Source organism: Primulina tabacum, chromosome 10, assembly GCF_025594145.1.
Source record: "Primulina tabacum isolate GXHZ01 chromosome 10, ASM2559414v2, whole genome shotgun sequence".
Taxonomy (NCBI): domain Eukaryota; kingdom Viridiplantae; phylum Streptophyta; class Magnoliopsida; order Lamiales; family Gesneriaceae; genus Primulina; species Primulina tabacum.
In genome coordinates, this window is record NC_134559.1 from 6,164,813 (window position 1) to 6,192,069 (window position 27,257).

Below are 27,257 nucleotides of genomic sequence, written 5' to 3' on the forward strand. Positions count from 1 at the left end.
GTATGCTTGTGCTCTAAGTTCTGCTGTCTCCTTTCTTCAGCCATTTCATAATTATTTTGTTGTCGGGGATCGACAAAGTTGTTTGTTGTACAAGTATGTTGGTCGTATGATGCTCTTGTTTGCCCTTCAACAGCACGGTCATATTTGCTATAATGCTATGGTCGGGGTTAATTTTGGGAGAGTTGTTCAATCCGACACCATAAAACCTGGTATATATATATTTTTATTATATTCTCCGACACAATTTTGTAATACATGTTTTCTAGAAACATTACATAACATATTTATTATTATTATTATTATTATTATTATTATTATTATTATTATTATTATTATTAAATTAATTAAGAATATTGTTTCATAAATATTATTATTATTATTATCTATTAAATGATTAAATTAATTAAGAATATTGTTACATATTTATGAAATAATAATAATAATAAATTTAATTATTTAAACTTTTTGTAAATATATTATCACAACTATAAACCAACAAAAATTAAAATTAAGAAAATAAACGACACAAACACAATAACGTTAAACACCGGTTTGAAGCAGACACCATTTTGGTGTGCTCCTTGTGCTAAGAGGTCAATCTATGCGTCTGTAGATGTTAATATAATTCTGATGATAATGAAAAATAAATAAAATTTAAATATTTAATGGGGTGTATTAAATTCAGAGTTTTGATTACTTTTAATGATTTTTTCAAATGATAGATTTTTATTGACTTTTACAGAATCTCACAGATTTATAAACAGATTTATGTAGATTCATGTAGACTTTTTTGCAAGATTTTTATAGACTTTTGTGAATTTTTTTATAGAATTTAAAAATTTTATACTTAATTATAACATATTATTTTTTATTAATTTCTTTGAACCAATAATTAATTAACATATATAACATATTCGATTTGAAATAGTTTTTCAATATTTATATTAATAAATGAATTTACTTATTTAAAAGTTAAATAATTTAATTTGAGAGAGTGATAGAGATAAATGAGAAAAAAGAAGATAAGAAAAAAGATGATGTGAAGCGTCAGATAGAGAAATAAATAGCTTGTGTATGAGTTAGAAGTTTTAAAAATCCATTTAAATCTTTGGGTTGAACCAAATACAATTTTTGACAATTTATAGTTGTACTTTAGGGTTTAATGTTTGTATGTTGATAAATTCCATGAAGTTATTAAAAGTCTGTTGAAAATTTGAATACATATAGACTTTTATTAGAGTGTATTCAATTCAGAGTTTTGATGATTTTGAATGACTTTTTCAAATGATAGACTTTTATGGATTTGATACTTTTACAAAATCTCACATATTTATAAACAGATTTATGTTGATTAATGTAAACTTTTTTGCTAGATTTTTATAGAATTTTATAAATTTTTTATAACATATTATTTTTTATTAATTTCTTTAAACCAATAATTAATTGACATATATAACATATTCAGTTTGAAATAGTTTTTCAATATTTATATTAATAAATAAATTTACTTATTTAAAAGTTAAGTCATTTAATCCTTAAATGTGTATATATGTGAGTTTATATGCATATTTATAAATTTTTTAAAATACATTAATTGATTAATCTGTAACTTTATTTTTGAATTAATAATATAAATGCGAAAAGAATATTAATTAGCATTACGTTAATATAATTTTATATAAAAATATCATAACTTCATATTAATAAAAAATGCTAAAAAGAATTTAAAAAATCATAGTTATTGCGAGTCTATTCAATTAATAAAAATTAAACGACATTCTTTTGGATAATCTTTTATTATTATAAATATTCCATTAATTTGTATAAATCATAAATTAAAAATCACAAAATCAATTCTAGAATTCAAAATTTCGTATGATATTAACATAAAAAATTATTAAATTAACAATCAGCCGAAAAATGAAAATTTTGAAAAGGAAAGATGAAAATATATATAGAGATGCACTTCGAAAATTTGAGATAATGATAGATATAGATGAGAGGAGAGAATATAAGAAGAGATGTGATGTGAAACGAAAGAGAGAGAAATAAATAATTTGTGTATGAGTTAGAAGTTTTAAAAATCCATCCAAATCTTTGGGTTGAACCAAATACAATTTTTGACAATTTATAGTTGTACTTTATATTTTAATGTTTGTATGTTAATGAATTTCATGAAGTTATTAAAATTCTATTGAAAATTTGAATACCTATAGACTTTTATAGAGTTTTTAAAAGTTAATGTTGAATACCACTTGACTTTTTAAAACCCTATGAAAGTCTATTTTGAATACCACTAGACTTCTATAGAGTATGTAAAAATCTTAATTGAATACATATAGACTTTTAAAATCTACAATAGTCATTAAAAGTCAATAAATTTCCTACATTGAATCCGCATAGAGTTTTTAAAAGTCAATGTTGAATATCACTTGACTTTTTAAATCTCTATAAAAATCTATTTTGAATACAACTAGACTTCTATAGAGTATGTAAAAGTCTAAATTGAATACATCTAGACTTCTAAAATCTACAAAAGTCATTAAAAGTCAATAAATCTTTACATTAAATACACCCTCCTTAGTATTTGCTTGACCAATATTTGGTATAAAATTTAAGTTTTATATACATAACATGAATAAATGTCTCATGTTTGAAGGTTAATTTCCAGGGAAAAAAGCCACAAAAAAACCTATTTGACCAACAGTTTTTTTTCCTTATATAAAAAACAATAATATATTAAAATATTAAAATTTAATAATTACAAAAAGCTGACAAGAGATCTGCAAAGAAAAAAAAACACTAATCAAATCAACAACAAATATAATTTCAGTTTCTCACTAAATCAGAAGTCGAGATATTCTTAAATTCTGAATGTTTCTCAATTCAACCAGATGTCCGAAACTTAATATTTTCCCAACACTCATCAACTGAATCTTATATATTATCGAAAATCCTTGTATTTTGCTCCATTCAGATTGACCAACAAATACAATGAACTGTCAAAGTCTAAAAAATCATACATCTTCTACCAAGATTGAGTTCAAGGTTTCAAACAAACAAGTTGTGCGAAGATCTTGGAATTACCAAAACCAGACCAACTTCTCCACAGCTCAGTACCAAAGACTGCCAGTGTAAGGACAATACATAAGGATGTGATTGTGAGTCTCCACCTCTAACAAATACACCTGTTCGGAGGAAGAGCACACAGTCGTTTTGGCAATATAAACAAATACAAATGCTACAATGTTACAGAGTAAAAATTAGCACCCGCAACAAATTAGATTTTCTCTGCTATTCTTCCCAGCTCCAACAGCATATACATAACAGAACACGCTTGCAGGAAAGCGACGTTTGATACAACGACCGAACTCCAATGTTCGACACCCAAGGGAATTAATTATACCTTGTTTTTGCCCTCCAGAATATGATTCACTCCTACAATCTTGAAGTTCTTCCTGTGAATGGTTAGTAAGACGCAGGCATTCTGACAAGCCAATTCCGATGCCGGATGGATGAAGCGATTTCCAGATATCCCAGGATAGCTAGTCCGTCAATGCAGGAATGCCTCGGATTTTCTGAAGAGCAAGCTGTCATCTCCTCTCATACTAAAATCAGCGTGTGCTGAACCCTCTAGCATTCAAGTGCACTCTCTCAATAGAAAGCTAAACAAGGTAGCCTTGTTCATGTAAGTGCTCGAACACGGGCAGATTAGGTACAGTCAGTTGAAGAAGTATGGAGAGTCCAGAACTTTTTCGAGGTCAAAATCTCCTCTATCCGGCAGAGGAGGAAAGTTCAGGGTTGGATAGGATGCCTGAAAGCTTTCAAGCAGCTGCTTGTGCAGTTCATTCGATAAAACACAAATAAATCATATAAAATGACAGTATATAATGTGTCATAAATCTGAATACAGAAGAGACTTTAAGAAGTAACTTCTTATGACGAAAACAAATTAGTTGTAACATGTAATGCTTTATATGGTCTACGAAGTTAGGTAGGAGTTGTATAATACAAAGACATCGATGCATATATTTCACACACATTGATCTGTTACACTTAATAAACTCGCATTTTTGAATGTATTCTTTATTTAACAACTTAATAAGAAAAACAATAATCCTTAAAACGTGACTTAGAATCCGGGGGAAGGGGTGCAAAAATTTTTGTAGGTTCTATTGTTCAACCCCCCAGCATCCAGAAGATCTTTCATACGCACACGCAGATACAGAATAAAGGAAGAAGCAGCAGAGTTCGACACCATGAAACACAACTAAACAACAGTTGACATGTTAATATTGCTTACATTTTCCAGTATAGGCATGTTGTACAGATCAACAAATTTTTGTCTTAGTATTTGATTCATCCTGTCAACGTCACATGCATGAGTCCAAAAGGAATCGTGCACACCTGTGATGCAAAAGAAAAATAGCTAATTTATTTTCCCCTGGTACAATCAGATCAACCGAGAATGCAAGTTCTGAAATATCACAACTAAGTTTTGGCGGTCAATAGATGGGAAACATGTAGCACACTCAACCAAAAGATTATGGTCATAACAACAAACATGCTAAACTTCATTGCATTCTGAACCCCAAATATCTCTCTATCCTTGCCACATATGCATCTCCTCTTCTTCCCACACAACTCACTCGCACAATCACCTACCCATCAACGCACACACACACTGTGCGTGACAATTTAGTGGATGGTGGAATGTTTGATTTTATAAGATTTAGGTCCTGTGTCCGAACCATACTTGGACCTCAAGTAAGTAAAAATAAATAAGTATACAAAACATCTCTATTACATCTGTACAAGGTTATAATTCCTTATCATGAACTTTCCACGGAAACCGATCAATTTTTAGTTACAAGAAAGTGAATCCCAGGTCATAATTGTTTCAAATACTTTGATCTCTATGAATCTTGTAAACCACAGCAAAAGTTTGATATTGTAATTCCAGTATATCAATATATTCAATAAGCCACACACTACCACCTTTTGTATACAGTCAGTATTAAGCATGTCATTCTAAGTAAAATACTGCTTTCTCAAGACGGATTGGAGGAAAACCCATAACATCAGCCAGCTAATATAGTTGGAAAGCTAGCTCTCTCCCGAAAATGAAACATAAATATATTCAAAAAAGGTTTGACATAAATAATAGCAATCTCACCAGGTCTATGAATAAATGTGGAAAAACTATCAAAGCAAACCTGCAAAACGTATTCCAGCATCCCGACTAGCTATGGCAGTCATCATCATGTGTGAGCCATCCAGCGAATGCACAAAATTGGGAGGGAAAGCAGTTCTCTGTTTTCTTAACTCAACCTGGAGTAAGACATTGTAATACAACACTTAATACTTGCAAGGCCAAATCAATCCTTCACAAAAATATGCGAGAGCTAACTGAGGAATGTCCAACTTACTGAATTGCCCTCACATTGCAAAGCCAAAACCTGAAGAGAAGTTCTAATCTGCATAGACACAAGTCATGAGGTAAATCAGTAAGACAGTAACAAGCCCACAAGTCATATTTGCATTTGAAATGCTAAAACATTTTTAAATCATGCAACTAACAATGTCGATTCCAATACAGTAGCAATGCCCACAATTTGGATAACAAGCAGCAAACGGCACTCCAGTAATGATTATGGCAGAATTTAATGGTTCCAATACTGACAGCTGACTATTACTCAGTCAGCTTGTTAGGTTGCAAAACTCCTTTAACAATGCATTGATACCATTAATCTTTCTCAGTTTCTTTTATGGGCATCGAATCAATTTGTATGCTTTCATGCTACGGTACCATAATTATTCCATCTAGTTACGAAAAATAAAGTGAGCTTATCTAATTGAGAGTACAGCACTTACAACACGACGTTTAGTTTTAAAGTATGGTTGTACTACAGGAAGACCAAGAGGTGTTGTCCAACGAACAGGTTGATTTTCTGAGGAGATAATCTGTCAAATTTCGCAGTACAAAAAAATATAAAATTCAGCAGACAACAACGACCAACTTCACAAATACATCACCTTATCAATGGGTAAAAATCAAATAATATAGAGGTGGTAGGCTAACATTGATTTTATCGGTTTTGAATTCTATTCCGATATATTATGTCTTTATTTAAGGTACCGAGAGGTATAGCGGAGTCAATGGAGAAGATTTCTAGAAACTTTCTGTGGGACGGAGTGGATGGTGACGCTCATTGCCAAGTTGCTCGCACACTTTTATTCACAGCTAATGTTCCTAAACATTTTTGGGGGGACGCAATCTTAACTGCGTGCTATCTTATTAATCGCCAACCATCAAAAGTCCTTGGTTTCAATACACCTTTGTCAACCCTTCTTAGATCCTTTCCAACTTCACGTATATACTCAGAACTAGACCTTAGAGTATTTGGGTGTAAGGCATTTATCCACAATACCTGTCCCACTAAGAGCAAACTTGACCCCAGGGCTTTACCTTGTATTTTTTTAGGATACTCTTCCACAAAAAAAGGATATCGTGTGTTTTGTCCGTCTACAAAAAAATATTTGATCTCACACAATGTCACATTCTTTGAAAATCAAGCATTTTATCCCATAAATCAGCTTCAGGGGGGGATAGTGAGTGGCGCAAATTTCTGGGAAAATGCAGCAACAGATCATGACATTTTCTGGGATTCAAATCACCCTCCAACAGTGGACTGGGAGTTTCTACTGACAGATACTCCTGATCCTAGTATATCAGCACCAAATCCACCAAATATTACCCAAATCCCACCAAATCAAACCCCTGAAATCTCCAAAAAGCTTCCTCCAAATCCAATTAGCACTACAAAAATACAGCCATATGACAGGTGTTACGAAAGAAGAAAAAACCTGCAGCAAATAGAAGAACCCGACACCTCTCATGACCAAGCACAACTCCCGGTCCCTGGTAAGGATCTAACACTCTCTGAAATTGACATTCCTATAGCATTACGGAAAGGAAAACGTGCTTGCACTAACCATCCCATTTCAGATTATCTCAGTTTATGCACTCTCCTTCAGAAACTCATATGAGGGCCCTCTACAGAATTCTTAGGTACCTAAAAGGGAATCCGGGAAGAGGCCTTTTATTTCGAAGGACCGAAAGCAGAGATATACAGATGTTTGTTGATGCTGACTATGCTGGATCTCCAATAGATCGACGATCTACATCTGGATATTGCTCTTTTGTATGGGGGAATCTGGTTACGTGGCGTAGTAAGAAACAAAACGTTGTAGCTAGAAGTAGTGCTGAGGCCGAACTACGGTCAGTGGCTCTTGGAACATGCGAAGGCTTATGGATAAAAATGTTCTTGAAAGAACTTGAGCTGGAGGCTATAGGACCAATTCGAGAATTCTGCGACAACAATGCAGCAATCTCCATCATCCACAATCCAGTTCACCATGACAAGATTAAGCACGTAGAGGTAGACAGACACTTCATCAAAGAAAAGATAGACCAAGGGATTCTGGCAGTAAAACACATCCCCACCGAAGAACAGACGGCTGACATCTTAACAAAAGCTTTGTTCAAGCCAACGTTCCAAAAATTTGTAACCAAGCTTGGAATGTACAACCTGTACAGTCCAGCTTGAGGGGGGTTGTTAGCGTGTGTATTTTTTAATTGTTTGTTAGGATTAGATTTAGTCTTATCTGTAGATAACAATTGATCCTATTTATTAGGAGTTTGTTATATCTCTTAGGATGGTGGTATCTAGGTTTGTTACATAGGTTTCTCTATATAAAGATTGTAAACTCTAGTTGTATAAAGTAAGAGTTTTTCGGGTAAGCACACAATCGTGCTTCGTTATTCTTCGCCCCTTTTAAACTTTCAGTAAGCTACCTACCTCGGAGATGATTCAAAAAAGATGGCCAACAATTGCATTGTGCCCAAATTGGTGTGTCCTTTGTAGAAATGATACAGAGACTCAGGATCATATGCTCATTCACTGTCCATTCACATTCTCACTGTGGTCTAGAGCTTTGCAAGAACTTCGATTGGTGTGGGTGATGCCGAAGTCAACAAATGATTTATTATGTACGGATTTGGGACAACAAACTGGATCAAGGGGCAGAATTTTTTGGCAGGTGGTTGTTCATTGCATATGTTGGACAACATGGCTTGAAAGAAACAGAAGAATTTTTGAAGACATCGAAGAAACTGCGGATAGCTGCTGGGACAAAATAAAGATCAATATTGCGTTGTGGATTGGCAATCATCATGATTTTTAGAACGTCTCAGTCTTAGATTTACTGAGAAATTGGGATTATGTGTATCATTGAGAAAATTGATATTGTGTTTTTCATTATGCGAGTGGACCACTAGTCCACTTGTAATCTTCATTATTCTATTATTAATAAAATATGTTTCTTAAAAAAAAAAATCAGATAATATTTCTGGAATTATATTTGATAATATTAAGACCAGACAAGTCTCTAGCACAATTTTATCGTGATATATACAGGAATAATTTCCTACTCTATTATATCCACGTCCTTTTCGAATATGTAAGCACATGTTCATTTTATTAATTATTATAAAACAAGTGAGATTAATCAGAGTTTTAACCCCTATACATCACTCTTGTTGATGTAAATTTAGCCAAAATAAATTAATCATCCATTAGATAGCCATCTCTCTAGGGTATATTCCCAACTTAACATTAAAATAGTAGAGACAAAACCATCACCTAGTATTCACGTTGCTTGCCAAAAAAAAAAGGAATTTCGACACTATTTGAGTGACCAGTAAGAATAATAGTAGCCACCCAATTGTTCAGATGAAAACAATACACGCTTTTGGCGTCATTTTAGTAAGTTAAACCTCACATGATTTTATTATGTCTGACTGATCTCTTTATCTTCCCATGTGAACATCTTTGTTGCTGCTCAACAGAGGCTAGAAAATATAATCTCTGATTGTTAGTGATGGATGCACCATTGGACATGATTAACTTCAAGTTTTTTCTTTTCTTTTTTTTTTCTATCACAACTTCAACACTTTCCTTTTGTTTTAAGTTGAATGCTTCAACTTACATTTCAATGTTCAACTTGAGTGGGACAAGTATAGATAATGTTTTTGAAATTAGATTTGATATCATCAAGATCAGAATATAAATTTCACAACATTTATTAAGATTCATTCAGGAATCATTTTTAACAATATTCATCCCGAGATGCTTTCTCATAAGGATAAGTAATCGTATTCCGAACTTTTTCTATTCATCTAAGCATCCGTTCTAGGATAAAAGCCCTCATGACCAAACAATGAGAAGATAAAAATCTGCATTTAAAGTTACAAAGTAAATTGATTGAGTGTAAAGTAAAAAATACCCAAAAGTAGCATTTCTCTGCAGTAACTTTTAAAATGTTAACTTGATTATTTGTTTTTATTTTATGCATAAAGGGATAGAGCATAATTGAAAGAAACCTGTATAAAGGGTAGAAGAAGTGGGCTCATATGAAGAACAAGCCCTGCATTGTACATTGAAAATATAGTTCCTGCATTCGGTCTAATGGTAAAGGCTCAACAAAACCTTTTTTTCCACTTTTCTCTATGGCCTATGCTAGGGTACACCTTTTGATCTTGATTATAAATTTCAATTATTATCTTCCTTATTTCCCACATAAGATTTAAGAATCATTTTATTTTTGAAAATCATTATTTCTATCTTAAATTTTATTAATCCACGGATTATGGCTATATTTGATCTTGCTTTCCACCCTTTCTGGAAAATTTTTACTGGAGATGTGTTTTATGAAAATATTTGGAGAATGTAATATATATTTTGATACTGGTTAGCTTTAAGTTAATTGCTCTTTTCACTATCTTCATATTGTTAAGGAATTTAACAGTAAGAATTTCAACATGAGACACATCAGTTTGCAATCTTTGACAAACCTTAGCACAATCACTTAGCCAACCCATTATAGCACGTGCAGCTTGAAATAACTCACCAAGGGCAGTCAATGTGACCTGTGAAAGATTTATGAATGAGTTAACGAGCAATTTAAAAAATTATCACAATTTCAATTCAGCAAAAAGACACATTTATTTTCAGAAAAATCTATAGATGTTACAAGAGGGTGCGGGTGCACATGTTATTCACTTTAGACAGGTTGGCAGACACCACGAATGTTCTTGATTGTTGTATGATTATAGTCAGATACTCTATCATGGAACGAATCACTAAGTTCAGCAGTAGGTTTTAAGATTTAACATGTCGAAGTCTACTGAATTCTCATTCACTGTTCACATTTGAAGTTATGAAAATTCTTCCAGCATGGCAACTTTTCTTTGGCAATAAAATCCCTGATCTTGAACACAGGTTTGAATCCACAGCAGTAAGGTTGAACTATAACAAATAATGAAACACGAATATTATAAAAAAAGTTGACCTTTACCACGAAATCTGCTAGCAAAAGTAACAGGGTGAAACTGAGAAATACTCATGATGCCCGCACACTCTTACTACTTACTCAACATTTGAGTGGCGCCTAAAAGGTGAACAAGAACTTATGGGTTACCTTGACAATAGTAAGTTCTTTTGTTATCAACCACTTGCATGATGGGAATACCGAGTTATATACCCACACAGTAACTCGACAAGGAGCATGACTGATCCAAAACTAAACTAATTGAGAATAAAATATATAATTTGGTAATTTATGCTGACTACAAAAATCAAACAAAAAACTAAGCAACTTCAGCATGCATTTAACCTAAGTCAAATGTCCTGTAACTAGTAATCCAAGACATAAGGTGAAATGCAAAATTTTAGAAATTACGGACATTAACCATATGACAAGCACTCCATCGACTGAAAGACTACTGGTCAAAGTCAAGTACATGCGAGTTCACACATGTGCGAAGCTACTAGATAAATTTTCTCAATGACATAGCATAACAACCTAACTAATTTGATTCCCGTAATTTTATTTTTTAATTCATTTTTGATTTATTGTCATAGTATATAAAAGCACAGGTTTATCACCTAAGAGATAATGTGAATATAATACAAATCCCTTTACATCATCGAGCATTAATAATTTCTAACTTGGTATCAGAGCCGATGGTGAGGCCTCCTCCTCTGGTGGTTCTGACCTCTCTGCAATTTCTCCGGCTACCCCTACTTTCTTTAACCCAACCAATCAAATTAACACTATCAAATTAACTAATGATAATTTTCTTCAGTGGCAACTCCAAGTTCAATCTGGAATTTCTACTGGAACATCGCCTGAACCCTCTCTATGTAACTTGGTGTCGTCAAGACAAGTTACTTTTTTCTTTTCTTCTTGCATCCATGGCCGATGGAATCCAATGTAAAATGATTGGGTGCACTACCTCTGCACAACTTTGGTCCCGGATCACTCGCTTATTTTCTACTCGTTTCAAGGCAAGAGTGATGCACTATAAGTTGCAACTTCAGACTCCGAAGAATGGGGGCTAGGGTATGCAAGAGTACTTAAGCAAGATAAAGAGTGTTGTTGATACTCTTGATGTCTTTGGTCATGTTATCTCTGAAGAGGATCATGTTCTTCACATTTTTGGCGGTGCAGGCTTGAAATATGACTCTGTGGTAGTTCATGTTTCCTCCCAAATTGATACTCTTTCCTCGTCTGATGTTGGAGCCATCCTTCTTGCTCATGAAGGGCGTATTGAATCTTACACCACCAATGTCGATGGAACCTCTCCCAACGTTAATGCCAGTATGTTTTCTTCATCAAAAGAAAGTGACTTCCCACAAAAAGATCTCACACTCGCGATCGGGGACGTGGGCATGGTCGCTCCAATCGTGGTGGCAGAAGTCCTGGAACTCCAATCGACATGTTTGTCAAATATGTGGTCTCAATAATCATACTGCTGAAATATGTTACTACAGGTTTGATCATGATTTTGTTCCTAAACACCGGGGACAGGACATCCTACCTCACCCTTCCCAGCAATCCTCACCCATGAGACGTCACTCTACTTTTGCTGTTGTGTCCATAACAAATCCACATATGGTGCAAGATGACCGGCGGTTTCCTGATTCGAGTGCCTCCTACCATGTCACACACGATTTGAACAACCTCTCAATTGGTTCTGAGTATTCTGGTAGTGGAAAAGTTTTCATGGGAAATGGGTCAAGTTTGTTATATCTCACATAGGTTCATCTGAGTTTTCTTCTGCCTCTCATTTATTTAATCTACAGTCCTTACTTCATGTTCCTCAAATAAATGAAAATCTCTCAAGTGTTGGTAAGTTTGCTCTAGACAACAACATTTTCTTTGATTTTTTTTTTATCAGAAACTAACATTTTATTATAATAATATTAATTTGGGTTACAAAACAAAGTGGATGAGCGATCCACAAATCAACTCATGAAATATAAGTTAGAAACTCGTCAAAAGCGAATAAAACACCAATCCCTGACTAGGTCTGACAAAAGCAAATGTTGAAACATAGGTATGCTAAGCGTCCATCTCGCTACGTTGAATCTGATCTTCTCCCATAAATCCTCCCAAGAATCTTCCTTGTCGTTGAAAATTCTGTTATTTCGCTGCATCCATACCGACCAAAATATACAATGAACAATAATGCACCAGAAATTCCTGAGGCCCTTGCCATTGAGAAATCCGTGCTCCATAACAAGCAAGTCTTCGAATTTTGTGGAAAATTCCACTCAAAACCCAAGTATTGCATAACCTTGATCCAAATATGTCTCGTAAAGGAACAATGTATCAATAGATGATCTTGGTTCTCCTCATTTTCCTTGCACAAAGTGCACCGATGTGGACATAAAGCAGAACCCGGATTTCTTTTCTGCAGTTTATCATTTGTTTGCAATTTTCCCAGCGCAACTATCCAAGAGAACATCTTCACCTTATGTGGGATTGGGACTTTCCAAATGTTAGTGACAAAAGGGAAATTGGGAGTATTAATGTGCTTGAAAAAAGAGGAGTAAAGTGAATTAACAGAAAAGACACCCGAAAGATCCCCTACCAAACCCTTACGTCCGCCAAACCCACACTCAAAGATGAAGACTCTATCCCTCTTACTGTCTTGTGAAAGATCGAATGACGCAAACAACAATCCTTCGGGGATATCTTCATAATGGTTTATATCGCTCTCACTTGGGCAAACCAGTTTCCTCCACATCTTCTGCTTTTGCCTTGTCTACCGTCTCTTCTCCTCCCGTTGCTGCTGTCAATCTTTGCAATCAAGAAGTGGATTCCTCCACATTAGCTAGGTGGCTATGAACTAGGTCACCCATGTTAGCTACTGTTATGAATATCTTGACAGATTGTAATGTTCATTTTTCCAAAAATATAATTGTTCCTCTTTGCAACGCATGTGAGTTGGGCAAGAATCACCGTCTTCCATTTTTCAAGTCTATTACTACTTATCATGGACCACTACTACTTATTTTTTCAGATGTTTGGAGCCCTGTACCCACTATTTATTCTAATGGTTTTCGTTACTATATAACATTTGTTGATGTTTTTACTCGCTATACCTGGATTTACTTCATTAAAGTCAAATCCGAAGTGTTTCATGTTTTTCAAGAGTTTAAAACTCATGTTACAACTATAAAGGCTATCCAAACAAATTGAGGAGGGGAATATCATAGTTTGAGTCCATTTCTTAAAAAACTTGGGATTACCCATTGCCTCACTTGTCCGCATACTTCTCAACAAAATGGAGTAGTTGAGCGTAAACACCACCACATTGTCGACATGGGACTTTGTCTATTAGCTCACTCGCACACTTCTCTTACCTATCGGGATGATGCTTTTTCCACTGCGGTGTTTCTCATTCTTACTCAGTTATTTAACAGCAAACCCGATTACTTGTTTTTTAAAGTATTTAGGTGCTTACATTTTCCATACCTTCGAATCTATAATTCTCATAAATTAGATTTTCGTTCCACACCTTGCACCTTTCTTGGGTATAAATGAATACGTTTCAGTGGTCGAAATTATATTTCTAGCCATGTCAAGTTCAATGAGATGTCATTTCCTTTCTGTCAAATAGGATCTCCTTCTCCTGCAAATGGTCTGTCACCTTCATCTTCAAGTCTTCTTTCCCTCCCAATGCAAAGAATGACACTACATCTATACTCACGCCTTCTACAACTTCTGCTCCAGTTTTGTCTCCATCATCTTCTGCTTCTCTTTCTGCTTCTCCTGTTATTTCTTCTCCTACTCTTTTTTCCAATTCACTTAATTCATCTCCTGGAAACATCCATCCCATGATTACTCGGGCCAAGGCAGGGGTGTTCAAACCCAAATTGTATCTCACTCATCGGACTCAAGTTAGCGAGCCTTTGAATGTCCGTGATGCTTCGTCTCGAAAAGAATGGTGTGGGCTATGAATGATGAGCTTCAGGATTCTCAATAAAACTTGGACACTAGTTCATGCTCAAAATGAAACTTGGACGCTAGTTCATGCTCAAAATGATTGCTTGGTAATAGGTTGCAAGTGGGTGTTTAAGGTTAAAACTCGTCCTGATGGCACCATAGCACGTCACAAAGCTCACCTTGTTGCCAAAGGCCATTTACAAACGACATGTTTGGATTATAACGAGACATTTAGCCCTGTAGTTAAACCGGCAACAATTTGCATTGTTCTTGCTCTCGCCGTTTCCAAAGGCAGGTCTTTCCAACAGTTAGTTGTGAATATTGCCTTCTTGAATGAAAATCTCACTGAAACAATCTATATGGCACAGCCACCTGGTTTTGAACAAAGACAAGGTGACACTAAACTGGTGTGCCAACTAAACAAGGCTCTATATGGTTTTAAGTAAGCTCCTCGTGCTTGGTTTCACAAATACAATCTTCATTACAACAGCTGGGATTTATTGCATCAAAAGCTGATGTCTCGTTATTCATTAAAAATACACCTATCACGATTTTTTATGTTCTTGCATAAGTTGATGTATCATTGTTACAGGTAATGATTCTTGTGAGATTCATACTCTCATTCAAGCTCTGAATTCTAAATTTTCTCTCAAGCACTTGGGGACATTCTCTTACTTTCTGAGCATTGAAGTATTGAGGCGCTCTGATTCTAGCTTATTTTATCTCAAACAAAGTATGCTCGGGATCTTCTTGCACACAAAAAGATGGATAATGTCAAACCTTTACCTACACCTATGATTACTTGACTTAAGCTCTTTGTCTATGAAGAGGAGCTTTTTGATGACGCCACACTTTATTGCAGCACGGTTGGTGCACTTCAGTATTTACTTATAGTGACAACAAAATACGTCAATTCATGCAGCGTCCTTGCCTTTCTCACTGAAAAGTTGTTAAAAGAATTCTTCGATATATTAATGGCACTCTTCAGTTTGGTGTTCTCATTAAAGCAGGAGTTCCCCTCTCTCTTGAGGGCTATTGTGATGCGGACTGGGGTAATGATCCAGATGATCGTCGGTCTACCACGGGGTTTTGTTGGTTTCTTGGTGGTTCCCATGTTTCTTGGAGTGCTAAAAAACAACCTTTGGTCTCTCAATCCAGCCCTAAAGCTGAGTTTCGAAGTTTGGCTAATGCGACTGCTGATCTCATTTGGATTCAATATCTATTACAAGAGTTATGTGGTTCTCTTAAAATGTCTCCAGTATTATGGTGTGACAATTTGAGTACTATTGCTCTTAGTTTTAACCCAGTTATGCACTCAAGAACTAAACAATTTGAACTCGATCTTTACTTCGTTCAAGAAAAGGTTTTATCTGGCATGCTTCAAGTTCGTCATATTCCATCAGATGAACAGACTGCAGATGTGTTAACAAAACCACTCTCAGCATTCTCATTCCATCGGTTGCGATCTAAGCTCAGTGTTTGCTCAAATCCAACGTTGAGTTTGCAGGGGGGAGGTCAAGTAATATTGAAGGGCACACATGCGAGTTCACACATGTGCGAAGCTACTAGATAAATTTTCTCTATGACGTGGCATAACAACCTAACTAATTTGATTCCCGTAATTTTATTTTTTAATTCATTTTTTATTTATTGTAATTGCATGTAAAAGCACAGTTGTATCACCCAAGAGATAATGTGAATAGAATACAAATCCCTTTGCATTATCGAGCATTTATAATTCCTAACTGGCAAAAATTGTCATACAAAATAGTTAACGCGCGAAAGAAATAAACTTTGCTTGGGTAGAAAACCGAGAATCAAGAACCAATAATTTCTTTAATTCAAGATGCTAATGCAATCAAACTTGCAGAAAGTGGAAAGGAGGAAGTAGAATAAGAAAGTAAAATCGACATTGCTGCAAGAAGAGAACTCTTTCTTGCGCATCAGACTTACTTTAGCAGCATAACAAGCTGCACTAAAGAGAAGTCTGTCATCAGTGATGAGACCCTTCTCCTCCAACCTTCGTTTGATCTGCTCGCGTGCACCAACATAGGTGACTCCATATACTGAAGTCATCACTGTTTGTTTGACAAGTTTCCTATCCACCTAAAAGCTTTCAAAAAATCAGGTCCTCGGATGTGAAGATAATCTCTCAAAACAAGGAAAACAAAGTTCAGTTGCTAGTAGTTCTATAAAATAAATACGAACCTGATCAATCAAGAGTTTGGCAAGCAAGGCATTCGGATCAGTTCCAGGATCTTTAATACTATCTTTTTTCATGATATCATGGACCCTGAAATGACAATAACTAAATATGAATAACACATATGATGTCAATAATACAATAGAATGTAAAATGATTTGCCAGAAATATATGTGAATAAAGTATGCACGAGCAGGTTTAGTAGTGGGTTTAGGTGGCTGAAGAAGCTTCTATCAACGCTGATTGATAACATTACATCATTCAATTTGCATTAAAATTAATGTCTTAAAAGTCAAATCAACAAACCTCTCTGCAATTTCTGAGTAAACATCAGAAGGTTTATCTTTGGCAACTAAGTTCACAGCAGCAGCTTCAAACTGAAAAAAATCAGAAAGCCAGCAAAGGGACGTGTGATGTCATTTAAAGCTGTCAAGTGAGAATCAAGTAGCCTGAGTCGATAATGATTAAAGATACTATAAAGAACTTCAAAGGATTATAGAGAGGCCAATAGATAATAAAGCAAAAAACTGGAAAAATGAAACTCAATGAGTCTCGGACACAATTTTATTAGCAGACAGATCCATCATACGCTAGTGCAAACAAAGATAATTCACACTGCATATCGGATTAGAACAGAGACATACAGTTCAGTCAAAAACAGATACTTCAAGAAAGTATGCTGCTGGAATAGAAAAGAAATGGTTGAACTACTTCAAGAATAGAACTTTTAATTGAAAAAACGAGAGTTTATCTGTCTCATCCGGTCATTCCCAATAGCTATAAATCATGAACACAAATTTTGGGCAAACAAAGTACTCCACAGAAGATAAACAAACATGAAAAAATGGCTCACACTGTCTCTTCCAATAGCTGCATAGTGCTGCAGGCCATTGCACGAGCCATCCTACGTCAGGAAACCGAACAACAAATATTAAGATCACTAGAGCAAATGACATGGTAAAATTCAAATGCTCAGAAAAAAATCAGAGCATAAGTAGAGGGACAAAAATAAGGGGAAAAAAAAAGAATAAGAGAACACAATATTTTGGAAGGACGAAAAGCAAGTGATAGTAAAAAATTTCATTAAACTGAGATTTAAGGTATACAATGCTCTAGTCGTGAGCAATACGAAACAAAAAATTGAAGCAGCCCCTCAAAAATAAGGCTGCAAATAAGTGAGCAACCATGATGTAAATTTGAAAGCTAAATTTCCCTTAACAGAATCTCTTGGAACGACAATCAGCAGAATCAAGAATCTTGATTCTTCTGATTCCTTCACATGCAGCATGAGTACAACACTGAATTTTTGCTTTTAAAACATTACTATCATAATAAATTATTTTTTATTAAGCCTTTGAGTCACTACAGTCACCATCCCCCTTTTATTTTATCTTTTATTAGTGTTCCATCAATGGCAGTTTATAAAAGCAAGAAGGATCTGCAGGTTACAAGTACATACCAGATGAATTGGCAGATGTGAGATAACAGTGTGTGGTGATGAACTATTTAGGGCCTCAGCAAGATTAATACACGCAGCTAGGCACTGAAAAGGGTCCTCAGCCTTCAACCACCAACAATTTCCATTATGGAAGTTCTTAGCAGAATCCAATATTTCAGCTAAATTGGTATCCACAAATGAGAGACGTTCCTCATATGAGAGTTTCTCAATGCCTCCTCCATATAGGTTTGCCAAATGAATTTTCAGCCAACGTAACCCAGTCTTCCCTAGAGGCCTTCCTTCAGAAAACTCAAGAATTCCTCTACAAAGATCAGAACTCAGATGATTTAAATGAGGGTGCATGGGATATGCACGGCCACGAAAATCAAGATTGTGGGGATAGTAAAAACCTTCCTCGTCTTTCATCTTCCGAGCAACCTGATTCACAAAATTTCTGTTTAGTGTCCATCTTTATAGTCTTTGACCTCCCTCAACTTGAACAATATCATCTAGCTAAAACGGTCCACAGCGCAACTCAGTCAATGGGCTTCGTGGAAAAAGTAAGTAGAAATTTATTGACGTTCATGATTAAATTTACAATTAAAACTATCTCAAAGCTGCATAACTAAATCATTTTCCTGTTGACATGGGCTGGGAATCTACCACAAATGAAATAGAATAACATAATAATGAGGCTTGCAATTATAAATCTGAATAGTAATGCTGGTACAAGAATATGAAATAGCTTCCATTTATTGCATTAACAGAGTCACAAATCTAAGAATATGTTCCAGCTTCTCCAGGTTACCGATCGAGACAAAAATTTCGTTATTCAAATGCAGGTTTAAAATTGGCATTTATAAATAAATTGCATCGCTGTCTATCTCTGCTTTAGGATCCCAACAGAATAAACTGTCCAAGCTGGCCACTTATAACATTACTGATATCATACTCGTATTTAATGACCATGGGCATCAAGGATTTATTCAAATTAAATATTGGAATCAGGTTATCATTCATGAGATATTAGAGGAGACATCTTATTAGACTGGGTAGTTTATGAATGAAGCAAAAAAAATCTATATTATTATAAATATATGCGTTTGAATTGTGAGCTTACTATTTTACCATTTCATTTATTTTACAATTTGTTGTGTTCAAGAGGTTCTTTAAGTCATTTTCTAAGTTAATTTAATATGATCATTAATAGTATACTTAATTACATCAAGTTAATTATTAATTTGATTTTTCTAATACTATTATAAATATATGAGTTTGAATTGTGAGCCTACTATTTTACCCTTTCATTTATTTTACAATTTGTTGTGTTCAAGAGGTTCTTTAAGTCATTTTCTAAATTAATTTAATATGATCATTAATAGTATACTTAATTCCATCAAGTTAATTATTAATTTGATTTTACTTTTGAATTTCATTTAGTTTAATGTTACATATTTAAAAAAATTTCTAATATTACTACCATCTATTTATTTATTTATTTACTATTATAAATATATGATTTTCATTTGTAAACTTACTATTTTACCATTTCGTTTGTTTTATAATTTGTAATGGTCACGAGGTTCTGTAATTTTTTTTTACGTTAGTTATTTAAACATTGACATCAAATTCATAGAAAATTACTATAATAATGTTATAAATTAAAAAATTATTAATATTCCAAATATTAAGGTAATATTGGGAATATGAATGGAGATGAATGAGATTGAAAAAAATTAAATTATTAATAAATATTAAGATCATATAAAACATATTTTTTACATTTAAAATAGAGATATTTTTAGATTACTTATGTATCAACATAGATACATGATTGAGAGAAAATGTTTGTAGGTAAGTGATTTCAATGCAAATATTTAAGCATTTAGTCAATTTCGATATATGGTGCTAAAAAAATATCCCTAATTAATATATAATCAATTAATATCTATTAAATATATGGATGAGTGATGTTGAATAAAACTAAATTGTTAATAAATATTAAGATCATATAAAACATCTTTTTCTCATTTAAAATACAGATATTTTTAGACTATTTATGTATCAACATAGATATATGGTTGAGAGAAAATGTTTGTATGTAAGTGATTTCAATGCAAATATTTAAGCATTTAGTCAATTTCGATATATGATGCTAAAAAAATATCCCTAAATAATATATTATCTATTAATAATATCTATTAAATATATGATTTTCATTTGTGAGCATGTTATTTAAGTCATTTTTTATGTTAGTTTAAAAAGATCATTAATAGTGTACTTAACTCAATCAAACTACTTATTATTTTAATTTAATTTTAATTACTTAAATTTATACATTGCAGTCAAATTCATGAAAATCCCTACCATATTAATGATAGATAATAATGGGATGACAAAGGGAGATGAGACGGATGGAATAAAAAAAATTATTAATAAATATTAAGTTCATATAAAACTTCTTTATCTCATTTAGAATAGAGATATATTTTCAGACTCTTTCTGTCAACTGAGATACGTGATTGAGAGAAATGTTTGTATGTAACTGATTTCAAACACTGTTTTCAAGTTATTTGGTCAATTTTTTATATATGTTGTTAAATAAATATTACTAAATAATATGCTTCATTAGATCATTTAGTGTTCTTGCAATGAGATGAGTTTTTTACCCTAGCGTTAACATGTTTTGTTGTTATATGTCATTTGTATTGATTATGTTGTATGGATGTCATATAAAATGTCAATATTTCTCAAAGAATAAAATTTTTTTTCAAAAAGAAAAAATTGTTTATCCGGAAAAAGAAATACATGAAAAACAAAGTGTACACAATTCTCATTCTATTTATAATGGTATGAGAAAATTTTTAAAGTTTTGTGGACACAATAGATCAATTTTGTGAATTTTTAGTAAATTGAGACATTGAGCCAGTTGCACTTTATTTCCTTCAATATGATCTTGATATCTCATATGCATATCTTGATTACATTATTCGTATCTCTTCTCAAAACTTTTAAAATGCAATAATTAATTTTGTATATCGTTCCACAAGATATAAATTATTATAAACAAAATGTAAATTCGATAAAATAAAATTTGTTTTGTTTCAATGAATAATATAATATTATGTTCTAGACACAACAAATGATATTGAAATTATATTATTCTCATGATATGATGAACGCAATCATTGTTCCAAAGCTTCTAAAAAAATGGCTAACGAGATGACTTTCCTGAATTGCGTCAAATTAAACGAGGACACAGTTCTAATATATATTAATTTGAATAGATTTTCAAGTATTATTTCTCACAGTGATTGAGAAATAATCGTTAAAAATTTATTAACCTTATAATATGTTGGGTGCAATAATTGTTCTTGCTTAGTAGCGCGATCGAACCATGTTTCTTGAGCTGCTGTGCGGTTTAAAAGATTTGAGTTGCACCATTACCACTAGCTATAGCTTTTGGTAAAAGGGTAGCACCCGGTCCTACAATTGGTATCAGAGCAAAGGTCAAGGGTTCGATTCCCATTGATTGCAAGGAGAGCAATTATTGGGAGGGAGATTGTTGGGTGCAATAATTGTCCTTGCGTAGTAGAGCGATCGAACCATGGTGTTTGTGCTGCTGTGCGGTCTAAAAAATTTGAGTTGCACCATTAGCACTAACTATAGCTCTTGGTAAAACGGCAAGCGCTCGGTCCTACAATTGGTATCAGAGCCAAGGTCACGGGTTCGATTCCCATTGATTGCAAGGAGTGCAATTATTGGGATGGAGATTGTTGGGTGCAATAATTGTCCTTGCTTAGTAGAGCGATCGAACCATGGTGCTTGAGTTGCTGTGCGGTTTAAAAGATTTGAGTTGCACCATTACCACTAGCTATAGCTTTTGGTAAAGCGGTAAGCACTCGGTCCTACACTATATGTTAATAATATTGATACTGAATATATAAAATTGATATTACAAATATCACGATGTTTGAAAAAATTACAACACCATTCATTGGTTATGTTGTTGAAGGATATATATGTTATACATACTTTTACTTACAAGTAAAACCCTATCACGACTAAAATAATTTTTTCTTAGGAGTTACAGTTGATGATTGTCATAAACTGAAAGATCATTCAACAAAAAAAAATAGTCGAAATATAAGATTACCGGATAAAAACAATGTAGAAAATAGAAAAAATTTCGTGATAGGGAAGTAAACTACAAGCATGTCAGATCCCAGATGAGAATTCTAAATAAGATAATAAGTATTAAAGATGAACATATACTTGTTGAGTATACCAAAATGGTTATACGCATATTATAAAAACTACGACAAAAAGTTGTTGAGTTATCAAAACCAACCAAGAAGCTTAAAAAATGTGTCATGTGGATAAGATAACTTTTTCAATTCATATACCGTCTATGGTCATGATTTTTATTTTTTTTGGTTTGATTTGTTTCAATTGATAAATGCTACTAGCCATATTTTAATTCATTTAAATATTATCAAAATTTCATTCATATATTTTCAGCAGTTTCGTTGCTCACGTGCAACGCACGTGCACTTTTCTAGTAAACTTATAAACCCAACATCAACAAAGAAGCCACCAATAATTTACGGTATAGAAGTTGGCAACTTTGGACGGAATTATGGCTTCAGTTGTACTAAATTGAAAAATACTACCCAGTTTTTTAACCCCTGGCAGAAAATTTGTATACTTGAAAATGCATCCCAGGCACCGGACATGAAATATTACAGATGACCAAGGAAACAAATATGATGTAACTTGAATAATTTTTTACTTTTGCATAATAAACAGTTCCAAATCGTTAAAATCGTACTGATAGCTTGAGTTCGGTGTCACATCTTTGAGAATGCCTCTCTTGATTGATTTTCTTTGCCTTTCGCACATTCCATTTCCATTTCTTAACTTCTAGCAAATCAACAGAGAGCAATTCTGGAATGGGAACCTACACCATGAAAAAGTATTTCTATCACGACAAAACATATATCAACTTTATTCTGTGTAGATCAAAGAGTTAGGGCATAAAAGCTTCACATATCACGCAATTTCTGAAAACAGTGGCATCAGTGTGGTTCCACAAGAGTGAAGACAAATGAATATTAAGGTAGTTACACTTACGTCTTTGCAATCTACCAAACCAGCAATGTTGCCTCCACTGGCCCAAATACTTTCCACCACACTTAAAATACGGTTGTTCACTCTCCACTTAGTGTTTCCTAAAGTATCAAGGGCCTGCATATTCAATCAGAACTCAACATACTACCTCATTCAAACACATCTAAATTGAAATAGAGAGCATCCAAGCAACAAGTACATGGTGCAAGGAAGAGGTTATAAAATAACTCCTACAAATTAAAGAGAGTATATTTCGTTACATAAGTTAGTATTTACTTTTGAAGAGAAATTTGCATTTGAACTATTGAACATAGTGAGGATGCCTAACACAAATGCCATTTAACACTTGACTCCATCGCCTAACTGAGTGCATAGCATGCCAACATAAAGTAAAGGACACTGGTGCACCACTTACCTCATATACTTTCTGCAGCTGTTTTGCAGGAACAGCTCTAACAGCATCCTGTTGCTGTCGTGACCCACGGGTTCGCATCATATATGAAGGTAAGAATAGGTACCCACCTTTGTCATACCTGAAAGGATGAGACCAATTGAAAACGGAATATAAGAACATCAACTGAGAGCACCCATCATAATCCATGGTTAGGTCACTCCAATATGTAAGTAATAAGAGTTGGGTGTTATACGTCTATGGAAGTTCTTTTAAAGCGTTGGCATCTTATTTTATTGAACTCCATGGACACACTAAATTTATAGCATGAAAGCTTAAAGTTTTAATTGAGAAATAGAAGTCTACCCCTTCCATTTTTTTGGTGGCACCAACATTGGCACATAAGGAATGATCATATGTTTAACCTGAAAAGGGCATTAAATTAGAAATTTCAAGACAATGCTGAAGGCTAACTATGATGCTTGAAGAAGATAAGAAACAAAATCTAAAGAAGGAATTTGAAGAACATTCAAAGATGAAAAGGTACTGCACTTTCACATGAAATAAACTACTCTGACAAGTGACTCCCAACTATATGTTTAAGAATTGCATCAGGGCCCAATGTCAAAATGAACTTCATAAAGATCAACAACTGCACTCTGTACAACATATCTCCATAGAGTGAATGAAAAAAATAAAGATATGAATCATTGATCTAATCACTGCAAGCCACGTACAGTGCAGCAATATGTTGAAGCCAAGAGCCAAAAACAATAACTTCGTGCACGAGACAAATACGAAACAAATTAGCTGTAGAATCGACTCACAGTGGTATCAAGCCCATCAAGGACAAGAGGATCACATTCAATCACTCCATACCTTTTCACAGTGTTATGCCTGAAAGAGAAGAGGAGCAAAAATTATGAACACCAAAGTTGCCTACCAAATTAACCACAAGACTTGTCAAACCTACGAGCTCGCAATAATTCATGAACTTGACAATCAGAAGTTCAAGAACAGAATGCAACTTGTTGCTGAGACGGTTTTGCAATGCACAGCAGTCAATGCTATTAGCCATACTACACATGCTTGGTCCCAATGTCTTGTGATGGTAAAATCCAATTAAATAAAATATCACTCACCCATATTCTTTGGTTGCAATCTTGAAGATGTGTCTAAATGCAGGGCGGATATCAGGGGGACTGTCAGCTGACTGAGTGACTGGAGGTTGCACATAAGCAGTTTGTATTAACAACTGTATCAGACAACAGCCCAACTGCAAGACATCTAAATGGCTTAGAAACAAGAAGGTAAATGCATACATGTAAGCACTCAGTTCTGAGATTATCATGGAAGCTCCAAACCTTAGCCTGTGTATCTCGACCCCATGACTTAAATTCCTCATTTCTCACCAGCTTTTGGACCTCCATCACCCTGTTCTTTCTAATTAGACTCCTGACTCGTTTTCTTAACAGCACTGCGTCCTTAATTGAATCTCCTTCACTTTCCTCTACCTTTGCTCTTCCCTGAAATTTTTTTGTTTTCTCCAAGAAGTTATGAATTCTTACCTGGAAAAAATCAATTACAAAGACACAGTTAATTACTGTTCTTCATCTGATATATATACATATATATAACGAATTCCGATTTGGAAAAAGTGTGAAATGAGAGAATATGTGTTGTTCCAATGTACGGGATTAGGGTAAATGGACGAACTCGAAGTCTAATGAGATAACACAGCGCAAATAGATACTTGCAAACATATAATGCGTTTTCTTCATCATATCAGGGACCTAAATTGCTCAATCACAAATTCAAAGCAGCAAATATTCGTTAATATAGTTGAATCTGATCATGTTCATCATATCAGGGACCTAAATTGCTCAATCACAAATTCAAAGCAGCAAATATTCGTCAAGATAGCTGAATCTGATCACGTTTATCACAACAAGAAAAATAATCCAAAACTAGTCTATAATCAGCTTGGGAATACTTTCCTCATAGGAACTATGAATTATATCCACGAAGGACATGTCAGCCATTATCATTTTGCCTCATAAAACAACCTCGTCTCATTCTGGACAAACTTATAACATTAGTTGGTGTTCCAGACATTTGCATAAACTAATTATGCAGATAATACTCAGTTCAATTCAATCAAACCATATATTCCAATGATTTAAAACATAAATTCAACAAAAAATACAATCATGTAGCTAAAATAATAAGATGAAAACCCACCCTTTATCCATATCAACACAAGCAAGAACATATGCTGATGATCAACATGCTTAATCACTCATAAGCCATAAGAGAGCACCTCCAGGTGAACCTCAATGACTTGTTCTTCTTGTTTTATTTTATTATTACTATTGTTAGTATCTTGTTTGCGGAATTGAATATCATAAATTATTCTCATTCAATTCAACATCTTCAAAATAATCTTATACAGTCAACTAATGAAGAAGACTCGGGAGTGGTTACATTTCAATCCTCATCAAGTAATCAACTATTGACATAAATACCGATCGTCAAACCAACAAAAAAATCATATCCATAGGCGGCAGGGAAAGTAAAAAAGAAACAATATAATTCGTAATTGGCAAGGGCAAAAAAAGACTTGATGGCTCAAATCACAAAATGATAATTCTGACCTCTTGCTCAATTGCTACCCCAATTTGAACCGCTGCCTCCACGACACGCACATGTCTATCCTCCTTTCCACCCATCATCATCAGCGCCATAATCTTATGCATCACAATGACAGCCATTTTTTCAGCTGGCAGGGCATCTACAAAAGGCGCAAAAGCCGCCTTATTTTTCTTAGTCCTCCGGGTCTTCTGTTCCTTCATGATAGCTTCCCTCAAAGGCTCAAACCACCCCAAGATCAATTTCTTGACATAAGGCAAATTCGGAGCTAGTTTTTTCTCACACATTTCCCTCTCCAATTCTCTGTACTCGTCCACCTTATTCTCCCACGCCTCGGTCTCTGCCTTTATCTGTCTCCTCCTCAACAAATAATACCTGCGCCTCTCCATTTCTTGAAATTCTATTTTGACCCCACTTCTACCTTTGCTCCTAAAGAGCATATTTTTCATGAAAATAGAGGATATCCAAGGTGGGTCCTGGATAAAAATTCTCTTAGTTTCTTCCCCAGATAATTTTTTAGGCAAACCATCAGGGATTACTTGTAAATTCGACAACTTTTCGATCTTCTCCTGGAAATTTTCATCCGTAGAGTCATGTAAAGGGGGAGAAAGAACAGGTGAAGGGTTGTTGAGGGAAGGGAGTTTAAGGGTTCTAGGGAAGGAGGTTGAGTGAAGCTGGTGGCTCTGAGACAAATTGGGAACTTCGGGGGTTGACATGGAAAGGAAATTTGGTTTCTTGCGGGGTTTCCATGAAGAAGAAGTGGAAGCAGAAGAAGGAGAGGGACATTGCTGAAACTGAGCTTTGGGTCTTGGGTTGAATGGAGCCGTGGAAGCCATGGTTGATGAGGAACAGAGTTGCGCTCAATCAGGATAAGAGGGTTGAAGAAGGCATTCGAAAAAACTTCCTAAACCCATTGGCAATATTATTTATTTGCTTATTTTTTATTTATTCACATATATATATATATATATATATTATATTCAATTATCAAGCAATCCAAATATTATTTATCTGAAATTTTTATTTTATTTTCTAAAAAAAAATATAGCTTTAATCACCGGCCATGCAATTTACATTGCGAATTTAAC

General features: G+C 34.2%; 1 protein-coding gene across 2 annotated transcripts; it reads right to left on the minus strand.

Annotated features, from left to right (window-relative positions):
- Window positions 1-3,168: 3,168 nt before the first annotated feature.
- On the minus strand, window positions 3,169-27,092 carry LOC142505272 (DNA-directed RNA polymerase 3, chloroplastic-like). Of its 2 annotated transcripts, XM_075618185.1 has the most exons (19): window positions 26,175-27,092; window positions 24,885-25,088; window positions 24,663-24,796; window positions 24,348-24,417; window positions 23,887-23,945; window positions 23,545-23,662; window positions 23,133-23,246; window positions 22,831-22,959; window positions 18,021-18,437; window positions 17,415-17,465; window positions 16,868-16,938; window positions 16,567-16,651; window positions 16,312-16,464; window positions 9,917-9,991; window positions 5,875-5,964; window positions 5,430-5,477; window positions 5,217-5,331; window positions 4,304-4,407; window positions 3,169-3,832 (listed from the first exon to the last, which is right to left on the minus strand). In XM_075618185.1, exons 1-19 carry the CDS (start codon window positions 27,003-27,005, stop codon window positions 3,722-3,724), a joined length of 2,979 nt encoding a protein of 992 aa, XP_075474300.1. In that variant the 5' UTR covers window positions 27,006-27,092; the 3' UTR covers window positions 3,169-3,721. The 2 variants fall into 2 exon arrangements, 1 of the variants encoding a protein (XP_075474300.1); XR_012804397.1 differs by lacking the exons at window positions 3,169-3,832; window positions 4,304-4,407; window positions 5,217-5,331; window positions 5,430-5,477; window positions 5,875-5,964 and adding an exon at window positions 10,420-10,512 and having other exon boundaries at window positions 9,969-9,991.
- Window positions 27,093-27,257: the final 165 nt, after the last annotated feature.

Bases quoted from the DNA above. Each gene is read 5' to 3' on its own strand.
- LOC142505272 (XM_075618185.1), bottom strand. From the start codon at position 27,005: ATGGCTTCCACGGCTCCATTCAACCCAAGACCCAAAGCTCAGTTTCAG. The intron at 24,797-24,884 runs GTTTGGAGCTTC...GATGTCTTGCAG, and splicing joins GTCGAGATACACAGGCTAAG to TTGGGCTGTTGTCTGATACA. The intron at 5,478-5,874 runs GTAAGTGCTGTA...GTGTCTATGCAG, and splicing joins TTAAAACTAAACGTCGTGTT to ATTAGAACTTCTCTTCAGGT.